The sequence below is a fragment of the Grammomys surdaster genome, unplaced genomic scaffold, assembly GCF_004785775.1.
Source record: "Grammomys surdaster isolate TR1022 unplaced genomic scaffold, NIH_TR_1.0 172, whole genome shotgun sequence".
Taxonomy (NCBI): Eukaryota; Metazoa; Chordata; class Mammalia; order Rodentia; family Muridae; genus Grammomys; species Grammomys surdaster.
The window spans coordinates 8280050-8298516 of NW_021604620.1; the positions used below are offsets into that span (position 1 = coordinate 8280050).

General features: G+C 46.2%; 1 protein-coding gene across 1 annotated transcript in view; it reads left to right on the forward strand.

Moving 5' to 3' along the window:
• Gpd1l (glycerol-3-phosphate dehydrogenase 1 like) overlaps positions 1-9999 on the forward strand; it is a 33049-nt gene extending 23050 nt beyond the window's left edge. Inside the window, exons 6-8 of the mRNA XM_028767298.1 lie at positions 4639-4872; positions 5867-5973; positions 7161-9999. Coding sequence (XP_028623131.1) covers positions 4639-4872; positions 5867-5973; positions 7161-7257 — 438 coding nt within the window. The 3' untranslated portion in view covers positions 7258-9999. The remainder of the gene's footprint in view (positions 1-4638; positions 4873-5866; positions 5974-7160) is intronic.
• Positions 10000-18467: the final 8468 nt, after the last annotated feature.

Genomic DNA, 18467 nt, shown 5'->3' on the forward strand with positions numbered 1-18467 from the left:
TTTCCCTTTGCTGAATGCAGGGCCTTGCACAAATCCAAGACAGGCACTTTGCCACTGAGATACAACCCCAGCCTTTTAGGCTTTATTTTGAAATACCATCCAACTAAAGTTCCCAGAGTGGCTTTCAACTTTTTATGTAGCCTAGACTGACCGAAGCTCCCTAGCACTTTCTGTCAGGATGGACTCCTGTTTCTGGGAGAAGCGTTGGGATCTGATGCTTTTCCTGATGGTCAGTCTGATGTTGCCACACTTGGCTGAATGACCCCATTATGTATGGTAAGACTGTGGTTTCTGGGTTCTCATATAGCAGTGTGCCCCAAAGCAGGGTCCCCTCACGGGAAATGTTTCTGTACTTGTCCATCTCTCCTGAGGGAGGAAACTGAGGAAGCCGGCTACAACAGCTACTTCCATGACCTCTCTTCCCAGGAGTCAGGACTTGTTGACTCTGAGTATTTGGGGGCGCAAAATGGAGGATGGGCCAGTAAGATGACTCTGGGTAAAGCCACCTCCCACCAAGTCTGGCATCCTCAATTCAGTCCCTGTGATCCGTGGGGTGGGAGAACTCTTAGTGACCCTCTGACCTGCACACGTCCTGTAGGGGGTGGTAGTGATGTAGAGCTCTTTTGGTAGAATGCTTGCTCGGCAGGCAGGAAGCCCTGGGTTCAATCTCCAGCACCACATAAACAAGATATAATGGAGCACACTTGCAATTCACCACTGGACAGGTGGAGGCAGGAGGATCGGAAATCCAAGGTCATCCTTGGCTACATAGCCAGCCTCCTCCCTCTCCAACCCTGCCTCCTTGGGAATTCAGTGTGAATTCCCTGTTTAATCCAAAACTGCTTCTGGAGTTGGGGCAGCTGGGAAGGGAGCCAGGCAGCTGACATCCGACTGCCTGTTTCCACTGTGATCTGCTGAGGAAGCACGGACAGGAAGAGGAGAACCTAACCCCTCTTCCTCAGGAAGTCCCCATCTTTTCTTCTAGTCAGAATTAAAAATCAGCTTTTAAATTTAACACTGTGCAGTCACAAAATACAATGCACATTTAAAAACTTTGAACCAGCTAAAGACTTTGGCTGCCAGCCGGCATGTATCTGCATCTCTGTGCATGGGGGACCCTTTTCCAGCTCTGTGTTGGCAGGCCTCTTTCCACAGTCAACAAGGCCCTGGCTTTGGCATTATGTTGAGTGAGGTTTTTATGGCTTTTAATAGTCGTCTATTAAAGTAATGACTGCTCAACAGCAGGGGATGTCGTGAACGCCTAATTGTCCAGTATTAGCCATAAGCTGCACAAAGCTGTAAGTGACTGGCTATTTTGGGTTACCAGTGGGGAGATGGTGTGAAATCCCACTCAGAACGAAAGGTGCTGGGTGAGAGGATTCTGGTTGGATGGTTCCAGAAAGCTTCTGTTAGGAGTTGGTGTGCGCCTGGCAGGGCCTGTGGTTGGATTTGTGCCTGTGGCAGGACAGAAAGTGTGAGAGAGACAGGTGGAGGCAGAACGGATACCGAAGGCTCCTCGTTATCCTTCCCCGGGGCTACCCATCATTCCTTGAGCCTGAATCAGGACTAGAGATTTCAAAAACTGAGCTGTGGGCCTATTCACTGTTGAGTCTGGCCATGGTATCCCATCCCACAGATAAGGAGACAGGAATCCAGAGTGAGTGACCCAGGTGTCCTTTCTCTGTCCCCACCTCTGCCTCGAAGCCCTGGGTGGGGGCCCCTCCTCCTGGTGTTCACCCTTCCCCTTTGGTAGAAGGGCCAAGGCTCAGACTCAATCAGTGGGACCCATCCCCAGTTTTCTATTTTCCTGTGAGGGGAAGAGTGGAAGAATTGAGCCCTGTCACCTGGCTCAAGGCACCATCGAAGACATAGCCGCTCCAGGTGGAGGGCTACTTCTGGGCCCTGCTGGGACCGGGGGAAGCATTTAACACACCCGTCTACCCAAAACCATAGCAGGTTTAGTTGTGGCTAGTTTATAGCAGATTTGCCTGAACTGGGGGATAATGACTTTTGTAGCTGAGCAGACTGCTATTCAAGCATGCTCTACCTGGAACGCTGCTTTTTAGCCCAAGGTCCTATTAGAAGAGAGTTCACTTGCCCAAGGCCCCCTGGTGGGGAGGTTAGCACCATGGAAGCTTTGAGGTAGCCCAGACCCCAGGGTCCTGGGAAGGAATCGCAGCTCTGCCCTCCTCTACCTCTTCTTGTCTGTCTTTTCTCTAAGTGCTGAACTGGAAGAGCCGGGCTAGAGCTTGAGGCCTGCTCCTGCTGCCCTGCTTAGCCTGGTGACAGAGAACTCATGCCAGATCTTTATGGTTGAGCAGTTCTTACCATGAGAAAGCCCTTGCCTAGACTCTGAGGGAGCTTCTCTGTGTCTTTTGCTCACTGGGTCTATAGGCATGGTGTTTCTCCTGGCCAGCTGCTTACCGCTTCCTTATCCTTCACTGTTCGTGATAAAGGGGCTGTCATATGAGACTCTGTGGGGTGAAAATTTATTTTTCGTTTTTTGTAGCAGGGCAGCTGCTGGGCAAGCCCTCTAGCACTGACTTAGGTTAGCCATTGCCGTTGGCGTTCTTCTCCACCTGCCCTTTGACTCCCTCTGTCCCTAGGAAGGCATGCCCCCATGACACAGAAGTGCAAGGGTGTGAGAAAGCCTCTATAACCTAGACGTTGGGTCAGTGACCCATGGGACACACACACACACACCATGTCTGTGGGTGCAGCCTCAGGGTGAGTCTGCTTCTTCCTTCTCTCAGCCAGGGGAGGAGGGTAAGCCCAGACTTCAGAGTCATGACTACAGAGGATCTGGTGTGGCCCCACCTTCATCTGCAGGAACCCCCGCAGCAGGAAAGAGCCTGTTCTCCCCATTCAGTCATGGATAACTCCTAGGATTGGTTCACCATGACATCATCCAAGAGATAGCAGAGAGGTTCAGAATTCCAGTTATTTAGCCATGAATCCCCTGTAAGCCTCCATTCATTGACACGAGTTCAAGAGAACCAATGGCCTGCTCATCCAAGCTGAACTTTACAGAGAAAGGCTTAGTGACCACGAGGGAACCATTGCATTAGATGGGACAGATATGAAACATCAGGATGTCCCAGCTTAGTGTCCTGAGCATGGGTCTAACCTTGGTCTTCCTAGACTCTTTAGCCAGTTCTCTGATACAGGTCTTGACCTGCAGGCAGAATGTAGCACCTTTGAGGTTTGGTCTTGCTATGTTTTTAATGCTAAATGCTGCCCCCCCCCAAGGTTTGGTTGCTCCCAGGGTCAAGAGACTCTGAACGTACAATGTGACCTTGCTCCTATTGGCTAAATGAAGATGTTGGCAGCCAATAGTTGGGCAGAAGAGACCTGGGTGGGGTTTTGGGTTCCCAGGCTTGGGGTTCTAGGAGAGCCGAGAGGAGAGAGAAAGGTGCAGAGAGGAGGAAGCTGCCATGGGGTAGGTGAGTCATGAAGACATGGCCATGAGGGGTGGCCGGTTGGAGTTGCCTGGAAGGAACATGGCAAAATTCTAAAATGGGGTTATTGGTGGGGAAGTAGATTCTCATAGCATAGAGGGTGGATATCTGCACAGCTCTAGTGGTGAATAAGGCTTTTATAAAAATAAAAGTTGTATGTTTTTTGGTCTTGGAACTGAAGAGACAAAGGAGGGGTAGAAACCTCGGATTGAGATGAAATGTTTTCTACAGCCCTTGTCTTTGAGCCCACTCTTCAGACAGCATCATTTGAGATCAAGTCCATCAAGAGGTATCCTCAGGAATCAGACAGGCTGTTGGGTCTCCAGAAAGAAGGGGACTGTCATTTGCACATATTTTATTTTCCCTGTTATAGCTGGCAAGCATTTTCCACAAGGATAGTAAGTGCCTTGGGTCTGTGGCCCACAAAGGCCATCTTAGTCATTCAGCCTGTGATACTTGAGTCATCTACCATCAGTAGGTGGTGGGGACTGGGTCCCTTAGACTGTGACTGACAGACTCAAGCCTTAAGTTGGTACCCTCTATCCCAGCTTATCCCCTGTGGAAAAGGAGTTCCGTATGTGATTTGCCCACGCTTAGAGTGGATCCAATACAGTGCACAGAGCAGGAGCCCCATGGATACTCATTTTTAGAGATATTTAAATGAAACAAGTGGCTAAGACTAATTGTACATATGCTTACCTCTCGGCCCTGCAAGCCAGCTCCTAGATCATGCCCAAGAGAACTGCCCACATGCTCTCACGACACCAACCAGACGCTCACAGTGATCTACTAGCTGCTGAACTATTCCGATTTACCCTCCTTCCTGTCACTTTGCACTGGGGTGAATCTCAGTGTGGGGACTTTTATAAAAACAGGAGTTCTGAGGATCGAACTCAGATACAAAGCATCTGATGTGCCAGTGGTGCTTGTAGGGTGGTGGAGTGGGGGTAGCACAGCGTGGTGCTGGTGCTCGTTTGGGGTGGGGTTTGTAACTCTGACAGAACTAAAACTCACTGTGTAGACCAAGCTGGCCTCAGACTTGCAGTAACCCATCTGTCTCTGCCTCCTGAATTCTGGAATTTAAAGGCATAGAGCACCAAGCCCAGCCTAGCACACAGTTTTGATTTAAAAAAATCGCATGTGCTCCAGTGTCAGTTCCTGCTTTTTGTGGTCTCTGCAGAACATTGTTGCAGTGGGAGCTGGCTTCTGCGATGGCCTCCGCTGTGGGGACAACACGAAGGCGGCCGTCATCCGCCTGGGCCTCATGGAAATGATCGCTTTCGCCAAGATCTTCTGTAAGGGCCAGGTGTCCACGGCCACCTTCTTGGAGAGCTGTGGGGTGGCTGACCTCATCACCACCTGCTATGGAGGGCGGAACCGCAGGGTGGCAGAGGCCTTCGCCAGGACTGGGAAGGTACCCTGAACCCCAACCTGCTCTACTTGATACTGAAACCCTCTTCATCTGAGACCTCAGACTGGGGGGAATGAGGCCTGACCCCACATAGATTTCCTATAATGTTGATGCCCGTTCTGTCTGCCCGGGCTGTGCTCACCTGACTGTTCTGGCCCTTAAATGCCCTTATCTTTCTTTTAATAAGTTAGCATACAAAGTAACAGGCTTGCAATAGCATTTTCATAATACTTAGGTTGATTCTCCCCCAACTCTTCTGCCTCCCAGCTTCCCTCTCCCCGCCCCGTCTCTCATTGCACCCTTCTGCTGAAATTCCCCCTCCATCTTTATATCACACGCCTTCTCCCTCTGCCCTCTGGGGTCCCTTTCTGGTCTCTGGCCTCTTCTCATACCACCCCAACATAAATATACAGATATACAGATATGAAACCTAGGCACTAGGAGGCTGGGGAGATGACTCAGCCACACAAATGTGAGGACCATCGTGTTGGATTAGATCACCAGCACCCATATAAAAGAACTGGGTACAGTCATATGAACCTGTGGTGTCAGTGCTCGGGAGGCTGAGACTGAAGGATACCCGGCAGCTTCCTGGTCAGTGAGCCTAGCTAAGTCAGTGAGCTTTGGGTTCATGGAGGAAGGTGACTGAGAAGACACATGGCATCAACCTCTGACCTCTCCATGCATGCATACCATATGGGCGTAGACACGCACATGCACGCAGGCATACACATATACATGCATGCACACATGCATATACACACGTGTACACAGGAGGTACGAGCCTCAGATGAGAGATCACACACTCTTCGTCTTTCTGGGCCCGAGTAACTTCATTTACTATGACACTTTCCAGTCCCATTTGTCTGTGTCATGGTTTCGTGCTTCCTCAAGAATGTACTTTCCTTGACTGGAGACAGGACATCTCAGCTCTCCTCTGCCTCTCTCAGATGGAACAGCTCTCAAGCGGATGCTTTCTCTGTCCTTTGCTCCTCAGACCATCGAAGAGCTGGAGAAGGAGCTGCTGAATGGACAGAAGCTTCAGGGACCTCAGACGTCGGCGGAAGTGTACCGCATCCTCAAGCAGAAGGGGCTGTTGGACAAGTGAGTCCCCTGCTGTCTGGGCTGCTGCTCCTCAGACAGTCGCAGCGGGCGGATGAGGGAAGCTGCCCAGCCAGGGTACTTAGGACATGACAGGATCTGTTTAGACTTCTATGTGATATGGACATCTCTGGTGGGAAACATACAAAACCAATTTGAACTTGATAGATTAAACATGCTATAGAATATGAAATTTTAATCAAGCATGCCCAACATTTTCATGTGTGACATGACCTTGTTGTCTGTAAGGCTCACGCTTGAACCTTGCAGTTCAGTAACAAAACAAAACAAAAAGCCTCAATGTTGTAAGTCATGGAAGGTGCTGTAGACACACCTGATAGGTTCTGGTTTGTTCTACAGATAATTACCTTTCTGGCTGCTTTGCTTTTGAAAAGACTTCACAACATAACCCTAGCCTGATACTCACTATATAGACCAGGGTGGCCTTGAACTTACAGAAATCTGACTGCTTCTGCCTCCCAACTGTTAGGATTTAAAGTGTGTGCCACCACACCCAGCTACTTTTAGTTCTTATGAAGAGATAGAAGTGTAAACTGGGTGTGGTGGTTCATGCCTGGAATTCCAGCATTGGGGAAACTGAGTCAGGAGGATTGCTACAAGTTTGAGGCTAGGTTAGGCTACAAAGAGAGAGTTCAAAGTCAGCCTTAGCTATATAGTAAGACCATGTATTTTTAAAAGGGCAAGGAGGATGGTCTATGCATGGTAGCACTTGTCTGAAACCTTAGCACTCACCAGACTCAGCTGGGAGGATCAGGAGTCTGTTGTCAGAATTCGGAGCTAGCATAGGAAGTTCAGGATCCCCGTGCAGCCCTGAGCCTTTCTCAGCATGACTGATCTTTGAGCACAAAAAACAGATCCTGGGTTGATATGGCTCCGTTAGCAAGAAAAATTAGCCAGAAGTGCAATTACAGAAGCCAAAAGGCAAGGCTAGTATATCTGGGGACTTTGTCAGAACTATGGACTTTGAAGGATTGGGTCTATGTTCTTGTTTTGGCAGGTTAGACTGTGTACATCCCAGGTTATAAGGCCTGAATAATCATGGCATTGGTTATGCTACTGTCTGTGGGCCTGTTACAACACACGCCAACACACGCACACACACAAATGAACCTACTCCAAGAGGCATGGTGCACAATCTAACCTGTCCTTCCCCCTTCCCACTCCTCTAGGTTTCCCCTCTTCACTGCAGTGTATCAGATCTGCTATGAAGGCAAGCCTGTCACACAGATGCTGTCCTGCCTGCAGAGCCATCCGGAGCACATCTGAAGGAAATCATGCAGACATAAGGAACAGCTCTGCCTTGCCCATTGTAGGACCACCAGAAAACCAGGGTTTGGCAGTGAGATCCTGCTGAACTGTACTCTGATCTGAACACATACAAATTGTTACAGCTTTGTCTCTGTGCCAGGAGAGGCACTCTACCGGCTAACATGTGTCGGGTAACAGCTACAGACACACACGCACATGAGTGAGTGTGTGTGAGAGTGTGTGTGTGTCTTTGTGTGTGTGTGTGTATATGTGTACAAGTGTGCACTTTTCTCATTCTGAGTGTTCCTCTGAACCCAAACCAGGTGTCTATTTTAATGATCACATTTTAAACTTCCCCTCCAGGGCAGCTTGTGAGATTAGAACTAACTCAGCTAAATTTTATGGCTGTGACTGGTTTATATGCGAGTGAAGGGAGTCAGTGATTTGTTTTTTCCTCTGAAACAGTCATCCAACGTTAAAAAGGTCTGCATATATGTGCGTTTAAAGACCACCACACTTTAAACAGCATCTCAGAGCCAGCAGCACAAGCTCCTTAGATTGTGAATTGATGGCTTATAATCAGGTGTTTTAATTAGATACTCCACGTACACATTTCTTGATACAGATACCACATTTCTCTCCTCTTTCCTCTTCACTCGCTGCTAGAATGGGTTTTTATACAGACCCAGCGAGGCAGAGGAAGGAGACATCCCTGCAGTAGCTGGCATTTCCTCCCGGGGACACTTTATCATGTTCTTTGTTAGGTGAGACTTTTCTACAGCTGGGTCTCTTCAGGCTCATGGAGTCTTCAAGGGGGCCACTGTCACTTCTCATGCATGTAAGAAGCCATAGCTGTATTTGGTCACCCAGGGACATGGACACATCCCTCTATCCCTCCAGGATGGGACCTGCTAGGATGTCACTGGGCCTCTCTGACCTGGCTGTTTGTAGGAATGATATGTTCAGCCTTTCCTGAGGCCACAGAAGGGCTTCCTGCCTTGGAGATCTGTGTGGCAAAGAGTTGGAAAGTCACCACTCCAAATGATGTCCCCAATCTAGGGGACATCCAGCTGATGATTACACTCTTAAGAAAGATAGTTCCCAGGTCTCAAAAATAGCCCCTGCACTTGGGAGGCAGAGGCAGGCAGATTTCTGAGTTCGAGAGTTTGAGGCTAGCCTGGTCTACAGAGTGAGTTCCAGGACAGCCAGGGCTACACAGAGAAACCCTGTCTCGTAAAACCAAACCAAGAAAAAAAAATAGCCCCTGTGTTTCCACATTGCCTTCCATGTACTTCTGATGCTCACTACAGTTTGAGAGCCACTGCATTAGAGAATTTACAGCCTTTGCCGAACAATGTTCTATAAGAGACAAGTGCCCTCGAGTCTCCTAGAGGGGGAGGGAACCTGGATGCTCGGAACCTGCTAAGAAGTCCCAAACATATTAGACTATGAGATTTTTTACTAGAATATTAACAATTTCTAGAGAATACTGCTATAGGGTGAGGTGACCCTCACTCTTCATGGGGAATCAGGATGACTAACTTCCTGTGAGAGTTTGTTCTATGTAGTAGCCTGGGCTGGCCTTGAACTTGTCACCTTCTTGCTTCTGTCTCCTGAGTGGCCTGGGTTTTGCAGTTTCTGACCTTTCTGAATCCCTGAAGAAGTTTTTAGGAGACAGGGTCAGGCACAGACAAGTCTATGTTGACTCACTGAAACGCACACTATCTGGAATGAGTGCTTTGGATGCTAGAATTAGAACACAGATGATTTTATCTTTATTTAAAAACCGGGTGTCCGGGATGGGGGGTGGGGAAGAGCATACAGACGCCATTGTCCTGTGCTTTTAGCTTATGAGAGTTTCCACTTCCTCCCCCTCATTCTGGGTTTGTTAGCCCCCACCCTTGTATAACTGAAAATGATTGTAAAATAAATTTTTATGGGAATTTTTAAAACTATCCAAGAAGACTTTTAGAGCATTGTAAAGTCCCATACCTAAAGCATTGTAAAGTCCCATACCTAAAGCGCACAGCAGGGTGAAGACTTCCGTTTTCATAATGATGTTGTCAATCAATTTTTTTCTTGCCTCCTGGTCTTTTTTGTTTTTGTTTTTTTTAAACTCTGTACATATGTAACAAGGAGTTACTTTTTAAGATATCCAAAGGGCTGAGAGCTACCATGGTGTCTACAAAGTAGCACAGTGCAGAATTGTTAACCTTTGTGTTTTGTGTCCTTATTTACATTCACCCTCTCTCTGGTCTTGTGTCCCTTCCTTCCCTCATGAATGACCCTTACTGACTGACATCCCCCTGAAGTCAGCTGATGTGCTTATCATCATCCACCCATGATGGAAACAGGTCAATTTCTTGTTCGTGCTCTGATGGCCCGAGGTGTTACTCTGAGTTAGCTATTTTGTAACCTTGTAACCACCTGCTGATTGGTGTTTCTTGTGGTGATTGGGTCAGGGACATCTAGAAACTTCACCTGTGAATGTAAAACTAAGCTCTTGCATTGATACTTTCTCCACCGCAGTTTTGGACAAACCTCTGGAAATCCACCCCTGGGGCTAAGCCTGCCTTCTGGTGTTTTCACAGGTGGCCTAAGGAGGGTGCTGTGTGAGATTGCAGTGTCTAAACAGAATTGTTTCTTCACCACGTCTGACTGGCTGCCTCATACTTCCATAAGTACTGTATTTGTTTACGGACTGTAGGTGGATGTGAAGTGTAAAGGCTTGGTTTAATAAACACAACTCTCAAACCGGTACCACGGAGCCTACCTTTCCTTTCTTGTCTTTATAAGTTATTTTATGGCATTCTTTATAAATTATTTAAGGCATTCTTTGATTGGTTTTAATAAAAAAAAAAATCAGATGGCCGGTTAGCTGAGCAGGAAGTGGAAGATGGGACTTACTGTGAATGAGAAAGGAAATCTGGGAAGGAGGGGGCATGAGAGGAGACAGACATGATTATGGAACTAAGTAGTTGGATGGAGCTAGGTGGTTGGATTAACTTAGACGAGCTAGTTGACCAGCTAAGGCCTAAAGCTTTGAAATATTAAAGGGTCTCTGTGTGGTTATTTGGGGGAAAATTGGATAAGGAATAATTGCCACTAATTTCCAGAATTAATAAATATAGAATTTTAATAATCATTTGTTTTACATTAAAACCTTATTGTATTTTATGTGTATGGATGTGTTTGGCCTGCATGTATATATGTATACTATGAGTGCTTGGTACCCACAAAGGCTAGAAGAGGGCACTGGATCCCTGGGAACTAGAGTTACAGATGGTTTCAAACTTAGGTCTTCTGGAAGAACAGCCAATGCTCTTAATTGCTGAGCCATCTCTCTGATCTCTTTAATTTTATGAGTCAGTGTTTCATGTAGCTCAGGCTAGTCTCAAACTTGCTACATGGCTACAGGTGGCTTCCACCTGCTGGTCCTCCCGTCTCTACCTCCCAGGCAGTTAGGCATACAGGCGTGCACCACCATGCCTGGCTCTGTTTTCTTATTTCTCCTTTTCCTCCTTTTCAGAAGCCAGCTTGTAGAAGTAGCTCTCACTTCCATTGTGAGTTCTAAGGATTGAACTCAAGTTGTGAGGCTTAAGTACTTTAGTCCACTGAGACATCTCCATAGCCCCCATTTTCCTCCCTCCCTCCCTTCCTCCCTCCCTCCTCTTCCCCTCCCCTCCTGATATAAGGTCTATGTATACAGGGTTTCTCTGTGTAGCCCTGGCTGTCCTGGAACTCACTCTGTAGACCAGGCTGGCCTTTCTGGACTCAGAAATCCGCCTGCCTCTGCCTCCCAAGTGCTGGGATTAAAGGCGTGTGCCACCACTGCCCGGCTAGGTCAGCTCTTTTAAAAAGCTAAATTGTGTTGCATTTCTAAAAATTAAGAAATAGCTCAGCCGAGCATGGTGGCTTATGCCTGTAACCCCCTAACTCAGGAGGGTGATGTCAGCCTAGGAATCAGTTTTCTCCTTCCACCATGTGTTTTAGGAATCAAACTTATGTCTCTCACCCAAACCTTCATGATTCATTTCCTACCAGGCTGTGTTCTACTTGAATCTGGCCCCACACGTGGAAAACTATTGGATTGGGTCAGTTAATTCATGTATTACACAGAGACAGCACTTTGCAAGGGTCATTACACACACACACACACACACACACACACACACACACACACACAATCTAATAATAAACCTTTAGAAAAATGGGGCATGTCTAAGAGATTTCTAGGCTGGGTTAGTTAAGGTAGAAAGGCTGACCCTGAGTGGTCAGCACCATGCCATGGCTAGGGCTTGGACTGACTAGAAAGAAAAGTCTACTGAGCACCAGCGAGCATTTTCCTGCTTCCCAGGGATGCCACGTGACTAGCTGCCTGCTGACAAGTCTCCCCTGCCTCAATGGACTGCATCCCCTAGACTACAAGCTGAAATAAACGCTTTCTCCCCAAAGTCACTTTTTGTGGAGTCAGCCAGAAGGTAACCACTTCAGGGAGATGAGTGAACGGGGGAGAAAGCCCTGTTTCAAGGAAGGTGAATAAAGCATGGCAGGGCTTGCAAGGGCAAAATCCAGCCAGCCAGGAAGGAAGGACGGACACAGTGAGTGTGAGGGGAGATGGGGACTAGAACCGTTCCTAGTTTCTGTTGACTTCCACAGCAAGGTCATACCAACCACCTTCCCAGAACTAGCCAACGTATCTTACCATTCCTCTCCTCTACCAGGTAGATGGGGCCTCTTCAAGTGTCATTTTCTTGCTTATTTTGTTTGCACATGTCCAGACCTCCCAGATGGAGTGGGTCTCTCAGAACAGAGGCTCCGCCCATCCCTCACTGTGTCCTTTGTACCCAACCACTGCGCCCCCCCTCAATGGGCTGGGCTCTCTGTCATCAATCCCTAATTTTATAAAGTGCCCTACAGGCTTGCTTGCCCCTGATCTCACAGAGGCATTTTTCCTAACTGAGGCTCCCTCCTCTCCAATGACTCTAGCGTGTGTCAAGCTGATGTAAAAATAGTCAGCACAGCACCTTCTTAGAACATTTTCCCAACCTCAAAAAAATAATAATAATAAAAAAAAGAGGCTTCGTGCCCTCTGCTACCCACTCATCAGTTTCAGAAATATCAATTTAAAAAAATGTAACTTAAATTGCATTTTTTTAAAGACAAGGTCTCACTATGTACATAGCCCTAGTTGGCCTAGAACCTGCTATCTAGAATGGGGTGGGCTCACAGACATCTGCCTGTCTCTGCTTCCTGAGTCCTGAGATTAAAGTCATGAACCCCACAACCTGCAAAATTGGTAGTATTGGCGCTTACACGTGGTGCCTGGTGCATGGCAGACACATTCCACCACTGAATTCACTCCGAGCCTTCTCCCTCCCCTCCTGCTGATCTTTTATTATTTTTTTAACTAATTTTTCTGAGATGGGTTTACTAAGTCATCAAGCTGGCTCTGACCTGTTTATCCTGCCTCAGTTTCCTGTGATGCTGGGATTACAGGCCCAACTTCTTTTTCATGACAGAATATCACTCTATATCCCAGGCTGATCTGTAGGGAGCAGAGGAAGCCCTGAATATGTCCTCCTGAATGAATGTATACTTTTTTTTTTTTTTTGATTTTTGGTTTTTCGAGACAGGGTTTCTCTGTGTAGCCCTGGCTGTCCTGGAACTCACTCTGTAGACCAGGCTGGCCTCGAACTCAGAAATCCGCCTGCCTCTGTCTCCCAAGTGCCGGGATCAAAGGCGTGCGACACCACTGCCCAGCTGAATGTACACTATTGATAGGAGCTGGCTATGTCCAGGAGCCCAGCCTAAGCCACATGGGAAAACAGCAAAGCCTTCCTTCCCTTCTGGTCCACATGTGGATGTTGATGGTGTGTGTAGGGACTGTCCACCATATCTGTCTACTGAAGTTTACAGCTCAGGAATGCTCCCCTACAGAGATCCATACGAGATTAGCTAAGCCCGTCTCCTTGCTCAACTGTATATAATAACCCTATTTCCTTGTTTATCTGTGTGTAATAACCCTGGCTCCTTGTTCAGATATGCCATGACCCTGACTCTATTCGATTCCATATAACAAATGTGATAAGCTGGGATACTGAAGTTCACATCACTTCCCAGCTATTTCTTTGTATCCTTCTACCTGTCTGTCTTTTCTTCATTCCTTTGCTGCCCAGTTAAGACTGTCCCTGGAGCCAAGCTGGATGTGTCAAAGATCCCCCTGCCTCAGCCTCCTTAAATGCTAATATTATAGGCAAGTACCACCACACCACCTAGGAAGACACTGTTTTCATCCCAATGATCAAAAAGCTTTGAACTACACTCTACTGCTGAGGCCCTGTTCCAACCAGTCCCCGGAACTACAGAAGTCAACCCAAGACCCTGCCTGCTATGCCAAAGTTTCCTGTCTAGGTCTAAACCATGCAGTCCAGATACACAGACTGAAACCAATGCTCACACCCGTTCCAGGATGGCCACTGATCTCTAAGACATCTCTGGCTCAGTCCACTTGGAAGACCTGTTTTTTATCACCATTTCACACACACACACACACACACACACACACACACACACACATACACACACACACACACTGCTCCATACAAAAGTCACCTAGGAGAATTTGTGAACATGATCAATGGTCAGTCAACGCCTTAGTCTTTTCTGTTGCTATGATAAAATACCCTGACAAAAGCAATTTAAGGGAGAAAGGATTTATTTCCATTCATAGTTCCAGGTTACAGTCCATTAGAGCAGAGGAGTGACGGTGGCAGAAACCTGAGAGAGCTGGTCATGTCTGATCCACAGTCAAGAGCTGAGAGCACAGTTCAGAACTCCTGCATAGGGAATGGTGCCACCTTCAGTGGGCAACTCTTCTTGTCTCAATTAGCACAACTAAAACAATCTATAGAGATGCCCACAGGCCAACCTGATCAATTCTTCACTAAGACCCTCGGGTGATTCTAGATTGTGGCAAGCTGGCAATTAAAACTAAATATCATGCTGGTTAGTGGTGGCTCACACTTTTAATCCCTTAGGCACTTAGGAGACAGAGGCAGGCAGATCTCTGTGAGTTTGAGGCCAGCCTCTCTACAGAGCAAGTTCCAGAACAGCTAGGCTGTTACATACAAAAACCCTGTCTCAAAAAAGAAAAACAAACAAAAAGACTATTTAGTCTTTGTGTGTTAATTCATTGCCTCTAGAATTTATTTATCAAAGCTAACTATCCAAGCAAGGCAAGCAGGGCATGGTGCATTCCTGTAATCCCAGCATTCAGGAAACTGAGGCAGGGGGACCAGTGTAAATTTGAGAGCAACCTAGGCTACATAGCTAGATACAGTCTCAGAAACCCAAGCTGAGGATAACTCATTTGGTAGAGTACTTGTTTGGCATGCATGGACCCTGGATTTTATTCTCAGAACCACATAAGCCACTCAGTAATGTGTGCCTGTAATCCCATCAAGAGGGACAGAAATTCAAGGTCAAGGTAAAAGACTGCTCAGTGGGTAAGATCACATGACCTGAGATTAATTTCCCAGAACCCACCCACTCAAATTATCTTCTGATCTCCACAGACTTGCACACAATATAGAAATAAAAGCTTCTCTGTGGTGTAGAGCAAGTCCAAGACCAGCCTGGGCTGTGACGCTATCTCAAAACATGAAATAAAAGACCTTTAGTCAGGAGCCAGAGTGAATGTACTCCTCTGCCTTCCCACCCTGACCTCTGCTGGTGAATGGGTGCCTGGAGTTCTGTTGACAAATATCCCTGCGTTTCCAAGAAAATACAGCTGGGACCTTGGACCAGCAGCTTGCTGAAGACATGCTAGGATTTTTGTTTTGGGGGTTTGTTGTTGTTGTTGTTGTTGCTGTATTTTCAGTATCTAGTTCACATATGTGCTCTGTCAGGTATGGCTACTACATGTAGCAATGTTCATCCAAAACAACTTCCTTGTTCCCGCCAATAGATCACACACAATAAGAACAAACATCTTAGGTAGACTCCTCAGTTTGTCTCTTTAAATAACCCCCAGACTGATTTTATCTCCACTAAGGGAAGGATTGCAGCCACCAGCTGTCTATCAGTCTATTTCCTGCCCTTCTCATTGGTTGCCAGACTTTTTTTTTTTTACCTTTTTTTGTTTTGTTTTTGTTTTTTTGTTTGTTTTTGTTCTTCGAGACAGGGTTTCTCTGTGTAGTCCTGGCTGTCCTGGAACTCACTCTGTAGACCAGGCTGGCCTCGAACTCAGAAATCCGCCTGCCTCTGCCTCCCAAGTGCTGGGATTAAAGGCGTGCGCCACCACTGCCTGGCATTTATTTTCATTTTATGTGTATGTGTTTGCCATTGAATCTAGAGCCTCTGGATAGCAGCCAGTGCTTTTAACTGCTGAGCCATCTCTCCAGTCTGATATATTTCTATATAATGTTTTTTTGAGCAGGATTTCTCTGTTGTCTTGAAACTCACCCTATAGACCAGGCTGGCCTCAAACTCCCAGTGAGTCCCCTGCCTTTGCCTCCTGATTGCTTCAAGTAAAGATTTAAAACTGTTTTTAGATTTGTTTTATTTTATGTGTGTAAGCATTTTCTTGCAAGTACATATATGCACTGTGTGTGTGTTAGAGGAGGTCACAAGGGTGTCAGCCCCTGGAACTGAAGGTATAAATGGTTGTGAGCCACCATGTGGGTGCTGGGGACTGAACCCTGGTCCTCAGTAAAAGCAACATCTGCTCTTATCTTCTGACCATACCTCAAGGGTATTTTTTTTAAGATTTATTTATTTATTATGTATACAACATTCTGCCTGCATATATGCCTGCAGGCCAGAAGAGGGCACCAGATCACATTATAGGTGGGTTGTGAGCCACCATGTGGTTGCTGGGAACTGAACTCAGGACCTGAGTGCTCTAGACCTCTGAGCCATCTCTCCAGACTCTCAAGGGTGCATTTTTAAAGCATTCAATAAATATGACCAAATTCTTACCAGTCAAATGCAAGAACCTGTTTCCTGCCCATAATACCTATCATGGAACTATGCTGAAAAATAACATTTTGCCTGATTAATAAATGAAAGTGCTATCTTAAATTTTTTGTTTTGTTTTTGTTTGTTTGTTTGTTTGGTTGGTTGGTTGGTTTTGTTTTTGAGACAGGGTCTTTCTACATAGCTTTGGCTGTTCTGGAACTCACTATGTAGACCAGGCTGGACTTGAACTCACAGAGATCTGCCTGCCTCTGCCTCCCAAGTGCTAAGATAAAGACATGTGCCACCATGCTCAGATTGATATTTGAATTTGAATTTAATTATCAGCGTGTTGGAGGTTCAAAGCTAATAGCGGTTCAAAGAGTTTCTTACTAGTAAAAAGTGAGAGCTTTGAAATGAATTGCTCATCAAATTAAAAACACACCAGGTTATTAAAGCCAAATGCCACAGAATGCCTGAGGTAACTGAAGTCATGGCACACGTGCTGAAGCCTTTATAGCCAGCAGTCCTCCTACTGAGTGACCCTCTGTGCTCAGCGTTCGGCTGGCTTCAGACAGCACAGTCCCTAAAGCCAGGGGTTGATCTGCAGACACTGCCCCAGATTCTTTACCTAGGGACCTAGAGACTCGGAGTGTCTGTTTTCCTCTTGTGTAGAATTTAAAGGAGGCAGGAGGTAGTACAGCCCAAGACTGCTATGTAGACTTCTTTTTATATGTGTCTTTTTTTCTGGCTTTATAGTTGTTTTGTTTTTTTTTTTCATGATTTTGCTTGTTTGCTTGCTTGTTTTTTTTTTTTTAAGATTTATTTATTTTATGTATGTGAGTACATTGTGGTTCTCCTCAGACACCAGAGGAGGGCATGGGATCCTATTACAGATGGTTGTGATCTACCATGTAGTTGCTGGGAATTGAACTCAGGACCTCTGGAAGAAGAGCCAGTTCTCTTAACCACTGAGCCATCTCTCCAGCCCTTTATAGGTATTTTTAATTAGTCTATTTTTTTATGTGCGTATGGTGTTTTGCTTGCATGTATGTTTGTGTACTATGAGCCCAGTATTCATGTAGGCCAGAAGAAGGCACTGGATCCCCTGGAACTGGAGGGTTTTTTTTGTTTTGTTTTGTTTTGTTTTTTGTTTTGTTTTGTTTGTTTTGTTTTTCAAGACATGGTTTGGAACTGGAGTTATAGACAGTTATGAGCCACCACATGGGTGCTGGGCATTAAGCCTGGCTCTTCGGAAGAACAGCCAGCACCCTTAGGCTCTGAGCCAGCTCTCCAGTCCCTGCTTTTGCTTTGTTCTGGCTGGCTGGGTGCTTGGTTTTGATTTTTTGTTTGTTCTGTTTTTTGCTTTTTTTTTTTTTCGAGACAGGGTTTCTCTGTGTAGCCCTGGCTGTCCTGGAACTCACTCTGTAGACCAGGCTAGCCTCAAACTCTCTAACTCAGAAATCTATCTGCCTCTGCCTCCCAAGTGCTGGGATTAAAGGTGTGCCGTTTAGTTGGTTTTTAAAACAATATCTCACTCTATAAACCTGTTTGGCCTAGAACTTTTATACCCCAGGCTGGCCTCAAATTCTCCTGCCTCAGCTTTCTCAGTCCTGGAATTAAAGGTGTGTACTACCACGCCTAGTCCAAAAATATTTTCAAAACATATAACTGTTAAAAGATTATACCTGGGGCTGGAGAGATGGCTCAGTGGTTAAAAGCACCAGCTGCTCTTCCAGAGGACCTGAGTTCTGTTCCCAGCAACCACATGGTGGCTCACAACCCTGATGGGGATCTGATGCCTTCTTCTGGCATGTAGGTATACATGCAGATAGAGCATTCATACATAAAATAAATATATCTTTAAAAAAAATACCTTAAGTACTGGGCGGTGGTGGCGCACGCCTTTAATCCCAGCACTTGGGAGGCAGAGGCAGGTGGATTTCTGAGTTCGAGGCCAGCCTGATCTACAGAGTGAGTTCCAGGACAGCCAGGGCTACACAGAGAAACCCTATCTCGAAAAACAAAAAAAAAAAAAAAAAAAAAAAAAAACTTCTTAAATAAGATTATACATGATATCTATAAAGCACTCCTACAATCTGGTAACAAAAAACAAAAACGGCCCAAGTTATAAATGAAGAAATACTTGAAACATGTTTCTCTAGAGATATAAGGATGGCCAGGAAACACAAGAGAATATACTCAACACTATGAGAAACATAAGTCAAAATTACAATAAAATAGCACATCACACCCATTAGAAGGGGTTT